The 16139-nt window shown below is 45.9% G+C and overlaps 1 protein-coding gene across 1 annotated transcript in view; it reads right to left on the reverse strand.

Annotated features, from left to right (window-relative positions):
• Positions 1 to 8423, reverse strand: part of LOC120037865 (striatin-like) — a gene marked incomplete at its 5' end in the record, with an annotated part of 36393 nt that extends 27970 nt beyond the window's left edge. The window contains 2 exons of the mRNA XM_038983832.1: positions 4239 to 4317; positions 8273 to 8423. Of these exons, the coding sequence (XP_038839760.1) occupies positions 4239 to 4317; positions 8273 to 8423 (230 nt within the window). The remainder of the gene's footprint in view (positions 1 to 4238; positions 4318 to 8272) is intronic.
• Positions 8424 to 16139: the final 7716 nt, after the last annotated feature.

Raw genomic sequence — 16139 nt, forward strand, 5'->3', positions numbered from 1 at the left:
CGGTCGGTCTGTCGGTCTGTCGGTCTGTCGGTCGGTCGGTCGGTCGGTCTGTCGGTCTGTCGGTCTGTCTGTCTGCATGGTACAACAGTGCTAGTCAAATCAAATTATATTAGTCACATGCGCCGAATACAACAGGTGAAATGCTTACTTACGAGCTCCTAACCAACAGTGCAGTTTCAAAAAGATATGGATAAGAATAAGAGATAAAAGTAACAAGAGAAGCAATGAAATAACAATATATACAGGGGGGTGCCGGTACAGAGTCAATGTGTGGGGGCACCGGTTAGTTGAGGTAGTATGTACATATAGGTAGAGTTATTAAAGTGACTATGTATAGATGACAACAACAGAGAGTGGCCGTGGTGAGGGGAGGGGCAATGCAAATAGTCTGGGTAGTCATTTGATTAGCTGTTCAGGAGCCTTATGGCTTGGGGGTAGAAGCTGTTTAGAAGCCTCTTGGACCTAGACTTGGTGCTCTGGTACCACTTGCCGTGCGGTAGCAGAGAGAACAGTCTATGACTAGGGTGGCTGGAGTCTGACAATTTTTAGGGCCTTCCTCTGACACCGCCTGGTATAGAGGTCCTGGATGGCAGGAAGCTTGGCCCCAGTGATGTACTGGGTCATTCGCACTACCTTCTGTAGTGCCTTGCGGTCAGAGGCCGAGCAGTTGCCATACCAGGCAGTGATGCAACCAGTCAGGATGCTCTCGATGGTGCAGCTGTAGACCCTTTTGAGGATCTGAGGACCCATGACAAATCTTTTCAGTCTCCTGAGGGGGAATAGGTTTTGTCGTGCCCTCTTCACGACTGTCTTGGTGTGCTTGGACCATATTAGTTTGTTGGTGATGTGGACGCCAAGGAACTTGAAGCTCTCAACCTGCTCCACTACAGCCCTGTCAATGAGAATGGGGGCGTGCTCAGTCCTCTTTTTCCTGTAGTCCACAATCCTCTACTTTGTCTTGATCACGTTGCGGGAGAGGTTGTTGTCCTGGCACCACACGGCCAGGTCTGTGACCTCCGCCCTATAGGCTGTCTTGTTATTGTCGGTGAACAGGCCTACCACTGTTGTGTTATCGGCAAATGTAATGATGGTGTTGGAGATGTGCCTGGCCACGCAGTCATGAGTGAACAGGGAGTACAGGATGGGGCTGAGCACGCACCCCTGAGGGGCCCCTGTGTTGAGGATCAGCGTGGCAGATGTGTTGTTACCTACCCTTACCACCTGGGGGTGACCCGTCAGGAAGTCCAGGATCTACTTGCAGAGGGAGGTGTTTAGTCCCAGGGTCCTTAGCTTAGTGATGAGCTTTGAGGGCACTATGGTATTGAACGCTGAGCTGTAGTCAATGAACAGCATTCTCATGTAGGTGTTCCTTTTGTCCAGGTGGGAAAGGACAGTGTGGAGTGCAATAGAGATTGCATAATCTGTGGATCTGTTGGGGCGGTATGCAAATTGGAGTGGGTCTAGGGTTTCTGGGATGATGGTGTTGATATGAGCAATGACCAGCCTTTCAAAGCATTTCATGGCTACGGACGTGAGTGCTACGGGTCTGTATTCATTTAGGCAGGTTACCTTGGTGTTCTTGGACACAGGGACTATGGTGGTCTGCTTGAAGCATGTTGGTATTACAGACTCGGACAGGGAGAGGTTGAAAATGTCAGTGAAGACTCTTGCCAGTTGGTCAGCGCATGCTCGCAGTACACGTCCTGGTAATCCGTCTGGCCCTGCGGCCTTGTGAATGTTGACCTGTCTAAAGGTCTTATTCACATCGGCTGCGGAGAGTGTGAGCACTGTGGGGACAACGTCATCGATGCACTTATTGATGAAGCCAGTGACTGATGTGGTGTACTCCTCAATGCCATCGGAGGAATCCCGGAACATATTCCAGTCTGTGCTAGCAAAACAGTCCTGTAGTTTAGCATCTGCTTCATCTGACCACTTTCTTATTGATCTAGTCACTGGTGCTTCCTGATTAAATATTTGCTTGTAAGCAGGAATCAGGAGGATAGAATTATGGTCAGATTTGCCAAATGGAGGGTGAGGGAGAGCTTTGTACGCATCTCTGTGTGTGGAGTAAAGGTGGTCTAGAGTTTTTTTCCCTCTGGTTGCACATTTAACATGCTGGTAGAAATTTGGTAAAACTGATTTAAGTTTCCCTGCAGTAAAGTCCCCGGCCACTAGGAGCGCCGCCTCTGGGTGAGCGTTTTCTTATGGCGGAATACAGTTCATTCAATGCTGTCTTAGGGCCAACCACGCGCGCAGCCGGTTTGGGTTCCGTGTTAGTGCCAGCCTCTGACTGAGGTGGTATGTAAACAGCTACGAAGAACACAGATGAGAACTCTCTAGGTAGGTAGTCTACAGCTTATCATGAGATACTCTATTTCAGGTGAGTAAAAGCTTGAGACTTCCTTAGATATCGTGCACTAGCTGTTGTTTACAAAAATACATATTCCTCCGCTCCTCGCCACTGTTCTATCCTGCCGGTACAGTGTATTACCAGCCAGCTGTATGTTGATATTGTCGTCGTTCAGCCACGACTCCGTGAAGCATAAGATGTTACAGTTTTTAATGTCCCGTTGGTAGTTTAATCTTCCCCGTAACTCGTCCACTTTATTGTCCAAAGGTTGCACGTTTGCGAGCAGAATTGAGGGGAGTGGGGGTTTATTCGATCGCCTCCGACTTCTCAGAAGGCAGCCCGCCCTCCGGCCTTCTCTTTCTCCGCCTCCTCTTCACTCAGATTACTGGGGTCGGGGCCTGTTCCCGAGGGAGCCGTATATCCTCCGCCTCAGGCTCGTCAGAGTCGTGAAAGAAGAAAAAGGATTCTGCTAGTCCTTGGTGAGTAATCACAGTCCTGATGTCCAGAAGTTATTTTCGGTCATAAGAGACGGTAGCAGCAATATTATGTACAAAATGAGTCAAAAAAGTAATATATAGATAGATAAACGAACAAAAAAACACAAATCGGTTTGGAAGTCAAGTCAAGTCAAGTCAAGTCAAGTCAAGTCAAGTCCAGTCCAGTCCAGTCCAGTCCAGTCCAGTCCAGTCCAGTCCAGTCAGTCAGTCCGTCTCAGACAAGGAGTCTGAGTGTGGCACATTGGCCAGTCTGAAAAGCCAAGTCGTTTTGACTGGAGTCTGTCTGAGGTCATTCTGAGGAGACACTAAAAGGTCAAATGCAATATCTTTGCATTCATTATGTGTATGTCTTGTATAACTACAGTTGTATGACTATAGCTTCAAACGGTAGAGCTTCAATGGGACAAAGCCTCTCTGTAGGGGGGCATGATGGTCCTCTGTAGAGTTGGGCTGTAACTCTGTTGATGTAACAGACAGCCCGTATATTCACTAGTTGTGTTGGAGCCATGTCAATATAATCCATCAGAATGAAATAACAGTACAGAAACTCACCTTGTTTCCAGGGTTAGTGGTATAGTATAGTAACTCACTGTCTGAGGAGCTGGTGACCTTGTTTCCAGGGTTAGTGGTATAGTATAGTAACTCACTGTCTGAGGAGCTGGTGGCCTTGTTTCCAGGGTTAGTGGTATAGTATAGTAACTCACTGTCTGAGGAGCTGGTGACCTTGTTTCCAGGGTTAGTGGTATAGTATAGTAACTCACTGTCTGAGGAGCTGGTGACCTTGTCTCCAGGGTTAGTGGTATAGTATAGTAACTCACTGTCTGAGGAGCTGAGGACCTTGTTTCCAGGGTTAGTGGTATAGTATAGTAACTCACTGTCTGAGGAGCTGAGGACCTTGTTTCCAGGGTTAGTGGTATAGTATAGTAACTCACTGTCTGAGGAGCTGGTGGCCTTGTTACCAGGGTTAGTGGTATAGTATAGTAACTCACTGTCTGAGGAGCTGAGGACCTTGTTACCAGGGTTAGTGGTATAGTATAGTAACTCACTGTCTGAGGAGCTGATGACCTTGTTTCCAGGGTTAGTGGTATAGTATAGTAACTCACTGTCTGAGGAGCTGAGGACCTTGTTTCCAGGGTTAGTGGTATAGTATAGTAACTCACTGTCTGAGGAGCTGGTGACCTTGTTTCCAGGGTTAGTGGTATAGTATAGTAACTCACTGTCTGAGGAGCTGAGGACCTTGTTACCAGGGTTAGTGGTATAGTATAGTAACTCACTGTCTGAGGAGCTGGTGACCTTGTTTCCAGGGTTAGTGGTATAGTATAGTAACTCACTGTCTGAGGAGCTGGTGACCTTGTTTCCAGGGTTAGTGGTATAGTATAGTAACTCACTGTCTGAGGAGCTGATGGCCTTGTTTCCAGGACAGCTGGTTGTTCAAGGACCCAGGAGTCTCATTCTCAATCACCTCATCTGTGGACAGAGACACGCAGAGAAACACGCTGAGCAACTATCACATAAACCACAACACAACATCTCTTATGGCCGAAAAGAGCTTCTGGACAACAGAACATCGAGTTGGACGAATAATTTTTCTTTAATGAGTCGGACGGGAAGGATATACTACAAACACCCGTACAGGCCCTCATCCCCGTCATTCACGGGAGAAAAGAAAACAGATTTCACGGAAAGAGATCGGGGTGCCTCTGCATTTGCATTTGCCTCTGCATTTGCCATCTGAACTGTTAACTAACGTTAAATCACTAGAAAATAAATGGGACGAACTGAAAGCACGTATATCCCACCAACGGGTCATTAAAAACTGTAATATCTTATGTTTCATCGTGGCTGAACGACGACATTAACAACATACAGCTGGCGGGTTATACACTCTATCGGCAGGATAGAACAGCAGCCTCTGGTCTAGCCTCTCTCTCTCCTGACACGGGGCGGGGGCCTATGCATATTTGTAAACAACAGCTGGTGCACGATATCTAAGGAAGTCTCAAGGTTTTGCTCGCCTGAGTATCTCATGATAAGATGTAGACCACACTATCTACCTAGAGAGTTTTCATCTGTATTTTTCGTAGTTGTCTACATTCCACCACAGACCGGTGCACTAAAACCGCACTCAATGAGCTGTATTCCGCCATAAGCAAACAGGAAAACGCTCATCCAGAGGTGGCGCTCCTAGTGGCCGGTGACTTCAATGCAGGCAAACTTTAATCCATTTTTACCTCATTTCTATCAGCATGTTAAATGTGAACCCAGAAGTAAGAACTCTGGACCATCGTTACTCCACACACAGAGACACGTACAAGGCTCTCCCTCGCCCTCCATTTGGCAAATCTGACCATAACTATATCCTCCTGATTCCTGCTTACAAGCAAAAACTAAAGCAGGAATCACCAGTGACTAGATCAATAAAGAAGTGGTCAGATGAAGCAGATGCTAAGCTACAGGACTGTTTTGCAGCACAGACTGGAATACGTTCCGGGATTCCTCCAATGGCATTAAGGAGAACACCACATCAGTCACTGGCTTCATCAATAAGTGCATCAATGATGTCGTCCCCACAGTGACCGTACGTACATACCCCAACCAGAAGCCATGGATTACAGGCAACATTCACACTGAGCTAAAGGCTAGAGCTGCCGCTTTCAAGGAGTGGGAGCTTATAATAAATCCCGCTATGCCCTCAGACGAACCATCAAACAGTCAATACAGGACCAAGATTGAATCGTACAACACCGGCTCCAACTCTCGTCGGATGTGGCAGGGCTTGTAAACTATTACAGACTACAAAGGGAAGCACAGCTGAGAGCTACCCAGTGACACGAGCCTACCAGACGAGCTAAATAACTTCTAAATAACTCTCCCTGTCGGAATCTGTAATACCAACATGTTTCAAGCAGACCACAATAGTCCCTGTGCCCAAGAACACAAAGGCAACCTGCCTAAATGACTACCGACCCGTCGCACTCACGTCTTCAGCAATGAAAGGCTGGTGCTCACATCAACACCATTATCCCAGAAACCCTAGACCCACTCCAAACTGCATACCGCCCCAACAGATCCACAGATGATGCAACCTCTATTGCACTCCACACTGCCCTTTCACACCTGGACAAAAAGAACACCTGGTGAGAATGCTATTCATTGACTACAGCTCAACGTTCAACACCATAGTACCCTCAAAGCTCATCACTAAGCTAAGGATCCTGGGACTAAACACCTCCCTCTGCAACTGGAACCAAGACCTTCTGACAGGCTGCCCCCAGGTGGTAAGGGTAGGTAACAACACATCCGCCACACTGATCCTCAACACGGGTGCCCCTCAGGGGTGCGTGCTCAGTCCCCTTCTGTACTACCTCTTCATCCATGACTGCATGGCCAGGCACAACTCCAACACCATCATTAAGTTTGCTGATGACATTTGTAGGCCTGATCACCGACAACGACGAGACAGCCTATAGGGAGGAGGTCGGAGACCTGACCGTGTGATGTCAGGACAACAACCTCTCCCTCAACGTGATCAAGACAAAGGAGATGTCTTGAGCAGGTTGAGAGCTTCAAGTTCCTTGGTGTCCACATCACCAACAAACTAACATGGTCCAAGCACACCAAGACAGTCGTGAAGAGGGCACGGCAAAACCTATTCCCCAACAGGAGACTGAAAAGATTTGTCATGGGTCCTCAGATCCTCAAAAGGTTCTACAGCTGCACCATCGAGAGCATCCTGACTGTTTGCATCACTGCCTGGTATGGCAACTGCTCAGACTCTGACCGGAAGGCTCTACAGAGGGTACGGCCCAGTACATCACCCGGGCCAAGGTTCTTGCCATCCAGGACCTCTATACCAGGCGGTGTCAGAGGAAGGCCCTAAAAATTGTCAGACTCCAGCCACCCTAGTCATAGACTGTTCTCTCTGCCTTTGCAGGGCAAGCGGTACCGGAGCACCAAGTCTAGGTCCAAGAGGCTTCTAAACAGCTTCTACCCCCAAGCCATAAGACTCCTGAACATCTAATCAAATGGCTACCCAGACTATTTCCATTGCCCTCCCCCCTATTCTACACTGCTGCTACTCTCTGTTATTATCTATGCATAGTCACTTTAATAACTCTACCTACATGTACAGTCGTGTCCAAAAGTATTGACTTTCACAAAGTCTGTTGCCTCAGTTTGTATGATGGCAATTTGCATATACTCCAGAATGTTATGAAGAGAGATCAGAGGATTTCCAATTAATTGCAAAGTCCCTCTTTGCCATGCAAATGAACTGAATCCCCAAAAAACATTTCCACTGCATTTCAGCCCTGCCACAAAAGGACCAGCTGACATCATGTCATTGATTCTCTCATTAACACAGGTGTGAGTGTTGACGAGGACAAGGCTGGAGATCACTCTGTCATGCTGATTGAGTTCGAAAGACAGACTGGAAGCTTCAAAAGGAGGGTGATGCTTGGAATCATTGTTCTTCCTCTGTCAACCATGGTTAACTGCAAGGAAACACGTGCCGTCATCATTGCTTTGAACAAAAAGGGCTTCACATGGAAAGGATATTGCTTCCAGTAAGATTGCACCTAAATCAACCATTTATCGGATCATCAAGAACTTCAAGGAGAGCGGTTCAATTGTTGTGAAGGCTTCAGGGCGCCCAAGAAAGTCCAGCAAGTGCCAGGACCGTCTCCTAAAGTTGATTCAGCTACGGGATCGGGGCACCACCAGTACAGAGCTTGCTCAGGAATGGCAGCAGGCAGGTGTGAGTGCAGAGTGAGGCAAAGACTTTTGGAGGATGGCCTGGTGTCAAGAAGGGCAGCAAAGATTTTCTCTGATTTCTCTGATGATTCAGAGAAAATCTTTGCTGCCCTTCTTGACGAAGGGTCAACACTGCAAATATTGACTCTTTGCATCAACTTCATGTAATTGTCAATAAAAGCCATTTCCGATTGTTTGGGGCATCCGGAAAAAAGCTTTTCCGGAGAAGACAAGGTGAGCGCTACCATCAGTCCTGTGTCCTGTGCCAACAGTAAAGCATCCTGAGACCATTCATGTGTGGGGTTGCTTCTCAGCCAAGGGAGTGGGCTCACTCACAATTTTGCCTAAGAACACAGCCATGAATAAAGAATGGTACCAACACATCCTCCGAGAGCAACTTCTCCCAGCCATCCAGGAACAGTTTGGTGACGAAAAATGCCTTTTCCAGCATGATGGAGCGCCTTGCCATAAGGCAAAAGTGATAACTAAGTGGCTCGGGGAACAACTATCATTATTACATGATAATTCTCAGGAAAAGACATGGTGAAACTATTGGATAAGATATGTGTAAAAGCCTAAACACCCAGACAGGATTCAGGTGTGTGAATGCTGCAATCTCTAGGATTTAGTACCGCCATAGGTAAAGAGGGGCATGTGTAAGATGGCCTACCGTAGTCATAGCTGGGAGGTTTCACGTCTCCTTGGTTCAACTCTGTTCCATATTTTAACTTGTGGTACTTGGCCCTGGAAGAGAAAGCAGAAACAACTGTTAAAAGATGCTGATGATTAAGACTGACAGAGAAACATTGTCCGCACTTCAATCAGTATAATAACTTGGGATCACAGTTCCTGTTAACTAACCAGCGCATTCCTGTTAACTAGCCAGGGCCATTCCTGTTAACTAGCCAGCGCATTCCTGTTAACTAACCAGCGCATTCCTGTTAACTAACCAACGCATTACTGTTAACTAGCCAGCGCATTCCTGTTAACTAGCCAGGGCCATTACTGTTAACTAGCCAGCGCATTCCTGTTAACTAACCAGCGCATTCCTGTTAACTAACCAGCGCATTCCTGTTAACTAGCCAGGGCATTCCTGTTAACTAGCCAGGGCCATTCCTGTTAACTAGCCAGGGCCATTCCTGTTAACTAGCCAGGGCCATTCCTGTTAACTAGCCAGGGCCATTCCTGTTAACTAGCCAGGGCCATTCCTGTTAACTAGCCAACGCATTCCTGTTATCTAGCCAGGGCCATTCCTGTTAACTAACCAGCGCATTCCTGTTAACTAACCAGCGCATTCCTGTTAACTAGCCAGGGCCATTCCTGTTAACTAGCCAACGCATTCCTGTTAACTAGCCAGGGCCATTCCTGTTAACTAGCCAACGCATTCCTGTTAACTAGCCAGGGCCATTCCTGTTAACTAGCCAGCGCATTCCTGTTAACTAGCCAGGACCATTCCTGTTAACTAGCCAACGCATTCCTGTTAACTAGCCAGGGCCATTCCTGTTAACTAGCCAGGGCCATTCCTGTTAACTAACCAGCGCATTCCTGTTAACTAACCAACGCATTACTGTTAACTAGCCAGCGCATTCCTGTTAACTAACCAGCGTATTCCTGTTAACTAGCCAGCGTATTCCTGTTAACTAGCCAGGGCCATTCCTGTTAACTAGCCAGGGCATTCCTGTTAAGTAGCCAGGGCCATTCCTGTTAAGTAGCCAGGGCCATTCCTGTTAACTAACCAACGCATTCCTGTTAACTAGCCAGGGCCATTCCTGTTAACTAACCAGCGTATTCCTGTTAACTAACCAACGCATTACTGTTAACTAGCCAGCGCATTCCTGTTAACTAACCAGCGTATTCCTGTTAACTAACCAACGCATTACTGTTAACTAGCCAGCGCATTCCTGTTAACTAACCAGCGCATTCCTGTTAACTAACCAGCGTATTCCTGTTAACTAACCAGCGTATTCCTGTTAACTAACCAACGCATTACTGTTAACTAGCCAGCGCATTCCTGTTAACTAACCAGGGCATTCCTGTTAACTAAACAGGGCATTCCTGTTAACTAACCAGCGTATTCCTGTTAACTAGCCAGCGCATTCCTGTTAACTAACCAGCGTATTCCTGTTAACTAACCAACGCATTACTGTTAACTAGCCAGCGCATTCCTGTTAACTAACCAGGGCATTCCTGTTAACTAACCAGCGCATTCCTGTTAACTAACCAACGCATTCCTGTTAACTAGCCAGGGCATTCCTGTTAACTAGCCAGGGCATTCCTGTTAACTAGCCAGCGTATTCCTGTTAACTAGCCAGGGCATTCCTGTTAACTAAACAGGGCATTCCTGTTAACTAGCCAGGGCTAACTAACTAACCAGAACATTCCTGTTAACTAACCAACGCATTCCTGTTAACTAACCAGCGCATTCCTGTTAACTAGCCAGGGCCATTCCTGTTAACTAGCCAGGTCCATTCCTGTTAACTAGCCAGGTCCATTCCTGTTAACTAGCCAGGGCCATTCCTGTTAACTAGCCAGGGCCATTCCTGTTAACTAGCCAGGGCCATTCCTGTTAACTAGCCAGGGCCATTCCTGTTAACTAACCAGGGCCATTCCTGTTAACTAGCCAGGGCCATTCCTGTTAACTAGCCAGGGCCATTCCTGTTAACTAGCCAGGGCCATTCCTGTTAACTAGCCAGGGCCATTCCTGTTAACTAGCCAGGGCCATTCCTGTTAACTAGCCAGGGCCATTCCTGTTAACTAGCCAGGGCCATTCCTGTTAACTAGCCAGGGCCATTCCTGTTAACTAGCCAGGGCCATTCCTGTTAACTAGCCAGGGCCATTCCTGTTAACTAAACAGGGCCATTCCTGTTAACTAGCCAGGGCCATTCCTGTTAACTAGCCAGGGCCATTCCTGTTAACTAGCCAGGCCATTCCTGTTAACTGACCAGCGCATTCCTGTTAACTAGCCAGGGCCAGTCCTGTTAACTAACCAGGGCCATTTCTGTTAACTAAACAGGGCCATTCCTGTTAACTAGCCAGGGCCATTCCTGTTAACTAGCCAGGGCCATTCCTGTTAACTAGCCAGGGCCATTCCTGTTAACTAGCCAGGCCATTCCTGTTAACTAGCCAGGCCATTCCTGTTAACTGACCAGCGCATTCCTGTTAACTAACCAGGGCCATTCCTGTTAACTAAACAGGGCCATTCCTGTTAATGTGCTAGTAGTCTAATCCGGGGGAAGGGGGTTCTACTAAACTAGATGGATGGTTTGAAGAAGGTCATACCAAGGATCATTAAGCCATTTCATTTGGAATTGTAACACCCCTTGAAGTATAAAACTAAAATACATAAAACAGTGTATTGATGAAAATGTGTATTGGGCCTTACTGCTATTAGCCAATAGAAACACATTGAATAACAGATAGTCCTTACTGCTATTAGCCAATAGAAACACACTGAATAACAGAGTCCTTACTGCTATTAGCCAATAGAAACACATTGAATAACAGAGTCCTTACTGCTATTAGCCAATAGAAACACATTGAATAACAGACAGTCCTTACTGCTATTAGCCAATAGAAACACACTGAATAACAGATAGTCCTTACTGCTATTAGCCAATAGAAACACATTGAATAATAGATAGTCCTTACTGCTATTAGCCAATAGAAACACATTGAATAACAAAGTCCTTACTGCTATTAGCCAATAGAAACACATTGAATAACAGACAGTCCTTACTGCTATTAGCCAATAGAAACACATTGAATAACAGATAGTCCTTACTGCTATTAGCCAATAGAAACACATTGAATAACAGATAGTCCTTACTGCTATTAGCCAATAGAAACACATTGAATAACAGATAGTCCTTACTGCTATTAGCCAATAGAAACACATTGAATAACAGATAGACCTTACTGCTATTAGCCAATAGAAACACATTGAATAACAGATAGTCCTTACTGCTATTAGCCAATAGAAACACATTGAATAACAGATAGACAATACTGCTATACTGCTCTGTCCAATATCTCTGTCCTATATCTGAGAGATAAATGTATTTAACCCCTTATTTTTGGGCCTAAACAGTCTCCAAATACTGTATTTTTTAGTCTGTGTCTTTATTTCACTTTCTAAATGACTCCACCCATCTAAATGACTCCACCCATCTAAATGACTCCACCCATCTAAATGACTCCACCCATCTTAATGACTCCACCCATCTAAATGACTCCACCCATCTAAATGACTCCACCCATCTAAATGACTCCACCCATCTAAATGACTCCACCCATCTAAATGACTCCACCCATCTAAATGACTCCACCCATCTAAATGACTCCACCCATCTAAATGACTCCACCCATCTAAATGACTCCACCCATCTAAATGACTCCACCCATCTTAATGATTCCACCCATTTTATAACCCCTCTTGGTGGATGTCAGTGACAGAAATGCTACCACCAAAGTATATTTTGAACACTCAAAAATCTGGACACGGCAGAGCATCAGAGCAGGTGATTACAGCGACTACCATACATCATAGAAAACAAGATCCCGGACGAGCCCCCATTTTGTTACGTTCACCAGCAAGAAATAGCAAAAAATGTCACTCAAACAGGAAGGAGGAACTAACAAAGACTCACTGACAACAACCAAAACATGTGGGGTTTGAAGAGGGGTTCTGAAAGAGATTATGGGGGTGTCCTCGTCAATGTTGACGAGCAACAACTAGAACCAAAAAAGACACCCACCAAAAGACACTAAATTTGCCCAAGAAGAGGCAAAGAACCCTGTAAAAAACTTAAGGACAGGAAGAAAACCAATTAGGGGAGAACAAAAAGAAAGAAGATCAGATGAAGGATTGTTTGTCTACAAATCAACGAGGGGAGAGACAACTAAAGGTGATTACACTCCACATCTCTCAAGACAACTGGAGCACTGGGCCAGCCAATCGAAAATAGTACCTGGACCAGCACAGGTGTAACATACTGACTAATCAGATGACAAGCCAGTACAGGTGTAACATACTGACTAATCAGATGACAAGCCAGTACAGGTGTAACATACTGACTAATGAGGTGACAAGCCAGTACAGGTGTAACATACTGACTAACGAGGTGACAAGCCAGTACAGGTGTAACATACTGACTAACGAGATGACAAGCCAGTACAGGTGTAACATACTGACTAACGAGGTGACAAGCCAGTACAGGTGTAACATACTGACTAACGAGATGACAAGCCAGTACAGGTGTAACATACTGACTAATGAGGTGACAAGCCAGTACAGGTGTAACATACTGACTAATGAGATGACAAGCCAGTACAGGTGTAACATACTGACTAACGAGATGACAAGCCAGTACAGGTGTAACATACTGACTAACGAGATGACAAGCCAGTACAGGTGTAACATACTGACTAACGAGGTGACAAGACAGTACAGGTGTAACATACTGACTAACGAGGTGACAAGCCAGTACAGGTGTAACATACTGACTAACGAGGTGACAAGCCAGTACAGGTGTAACATACTGACTAACGAGGTGACAAGCCAGTACAGGTGTAACATACTGACTAACGAGGTGACAAGCCAGTACAGGTGTAACATACTGACTAACGAGGTGACAAGCCAGTACAGGTGTAACATACTGACTAACGAGATGACACGCCAGTACAGGTGTAACATACTGACTAACGAGATGACACGCCAGTACAGGTGTAACATACTGACTAACGAGATGACAAGCCAGTACAGGTGTAACATACTGACTAACGAGATGACACGCCAGTACAGGTGTAACATACTGACTAACGAGATGACAAGCCAGTACAGGTGTAACATACTGACTAACGAGATGACAAGCCACTACAGGTGTAACATACTGACTAACGAGGTGACAAGCCAGTACAGGTGTAACATACTGACTAACGAGGTGACAAGCCAGTACAGTTGTAACATACTGACTAACGAGATGACAAGCCACTACAGGTGTAACATACTGACTAACGAGGTGACAAGCCAGTACAGTTGTAACATACTGACTAACGAGGTGACAAGCCAGTACAGGTGTAACATACTGACTAACGAGATGACAAGCCAGTACAGGTGTAACATACTGACTAATGAGATGACAAGCCAGTACAGGTGTAACATACTGACTAACGAGATGACACGCCAGTACAGGTGTAACATACTGACTAACGAGGTGACAAGCCAGTACAGGTGTAACATACTGACTAACGAGGTGACAAGCCAGTACAGGTGTAACATACTGACTAACGAGGTGACAAGCCAGTACAGGTGTAACATACTGACTAACGAGGTGACACGCCAGTACAGGTGTAACATACTGACTAACGAGGTGACAAGCCAGTACAGGTGTAACATACTGACTAACGAGGTGACACGCCAGTACAGGTGTAACATACTTACTAACGAGATGACAGGCCAGTACAGGTGTAACATACTGACTAATGAGATGACAGGCCAGTACAGGTGTAACATACTGACTAATGAGATGACAAGCCAGTACAGGTGTAACATACTGACTAACGAGATGACAAGCCAGTACAGGTGTAACATACTGACTAAGGAGGTGACAAGCCACTACAGGTGTAACATACTGACTAACGAGGTGACAAGCCACTACAGGTGTAACATACTGACTAACGAGGTGACAAGCCACTACAGGTGTAACATACTGACTAACGAGATGACAAGCCAGTACAGGTGTAACATACTGACTAACGAGATGACAAGCCAGTACAGGTGTAACATACTGACTAATGAGGTGACAAGCCAGTACAGGTGTAACATACTGACTAATGAGATGACAAGCCAGTACAGGTGTAACATACTGACTAACGAGGTGACAAGCCAGTACAGGTGTAACATACTGACTAACGAGGTGACAAGCCAGTACAGGTGTAACATACTGACTAATGAGATGACAAGCCAGTACAGGTGTAACATACTGACTAATGAGATGACAAGCCAGTACAGGTGTAACATACTGACTAATGAGATGACAAGCCAGTACAGGTGTAACATACTGACTAACGAGATGACAAGCCAGTACAGGTGTAACATACTGACTAACGAGATGACAAGCCAGTACAGGTGTAACATACTGACTAATGCGATGACAAGCCAGTACAGGTGTAACATACTGACTAACGAGGTGACAAGCCAGTACAGGTGTAACATACTGACTAACGAGATGACAAGCCAGTACAGGTGTAACACACTGACTAACGAGATGACAAGCCAGTACAGGTGTAACATACTGACTAATGCGATGACAAGCCAGTACAGGTGTACATACCTGACTAACGAGGGTGACAAGCCAGTACAGGTGTAACACCACCTGACTAACGAGATGACAAGCCAGTACAGGTGTAACACCACTGACTAACGAGGATGACAAGCCAGTACAGGTGTAACACACTGACTAACGAGGTGACAAAGCCAGTACAGGGTTTGTAACATACTGACTACCGAAGATGAACAAGCCCAGTACAGGTGTAACACACTGCCTAACGAGATGCACAATCCCAGTACAGGGTGTAACACACTGACTACCGAGGGGGTGACAAGCCCAGTAAGTACAGGTGTAACATACCACTGACTAACGAGTGGTGACAAGCCAGTACAGGTGTAAACATACTGACTAACGAGGTGACAAGCCAGTAGCAGGTGGTGTAACATACTGACTAATGAGATGACAAGCCAGTACAGGTGTAACACACTGACTAACGAGATGACAAGCCAGTACAGGTGTAACATACTGACTACTGCGATGACAAGCCAGTACAGGTGTAACATACTGACTAACGAGATGACAAGCCAGTACAGGTGTAACACACTGACTAACGAGATGACAAGCCAGTACAGGTGTAACACACTGACTAACGAGATGACAAGCCAGTACAGGTGTAACACACTGACTAACGAGGTGACAAGCCAGTACAGGTGTAACATACTGACTAACGAGATGACAAGCCAGTACAGGTGTAACACACTGACTAACGAGATGACAAGCCAGTACAGGTGTAACACACTGACTAACGAGGTGACAAGCCAGTACAGGTGTAACACACTGACTAACGAGGTGACAAGCCAGTACAGGTGTAACATACTGACTAACGAGGTGACAAGCCAGTACAGGTGTAACATACTGACTAACGAGGTGACAAGCCAGTACAGTGTAACATACTGACTAACGAGGTGACAGCAAGTACAGGTGTAACATACTGACTAATGAGGATGACAAGCCAGTACAGGTGTAACATACTGACTAACGAGATGACAAGCCAGTACAGGTGTAACATACTGACTAACGAGATGACACGCCAGTACAGGTGTAACATACTGACTAACGAGGTGACAAGCCAGTACAGGTGTAACATACTGACTAATGAGGTGACAAGCCAGTACAGGTGTAACATACTGACTAATGAGGTGACAAGCCAGTACAGGTGTAACATACTGACTAATGAGATGACAAGCCAGTACAGGTGTAACATACTGA

Source organism: Salvelinus namaycush, unplaced genomic scaffold, assembly GCF_016432855.1.
Source record: "Salvelinus namaycush isolate Seneca unplaced genomic scaffold, SaNama_1.0 Scaffold1944, whole genome shotgun sequence".
NCBI classification, from domain to species: Eukaryota; Metazoa; Chordata; class Actinopteri; order Salmoniformes; family Salmonidae; genus Salvelinus; species Salvelinus namaycush.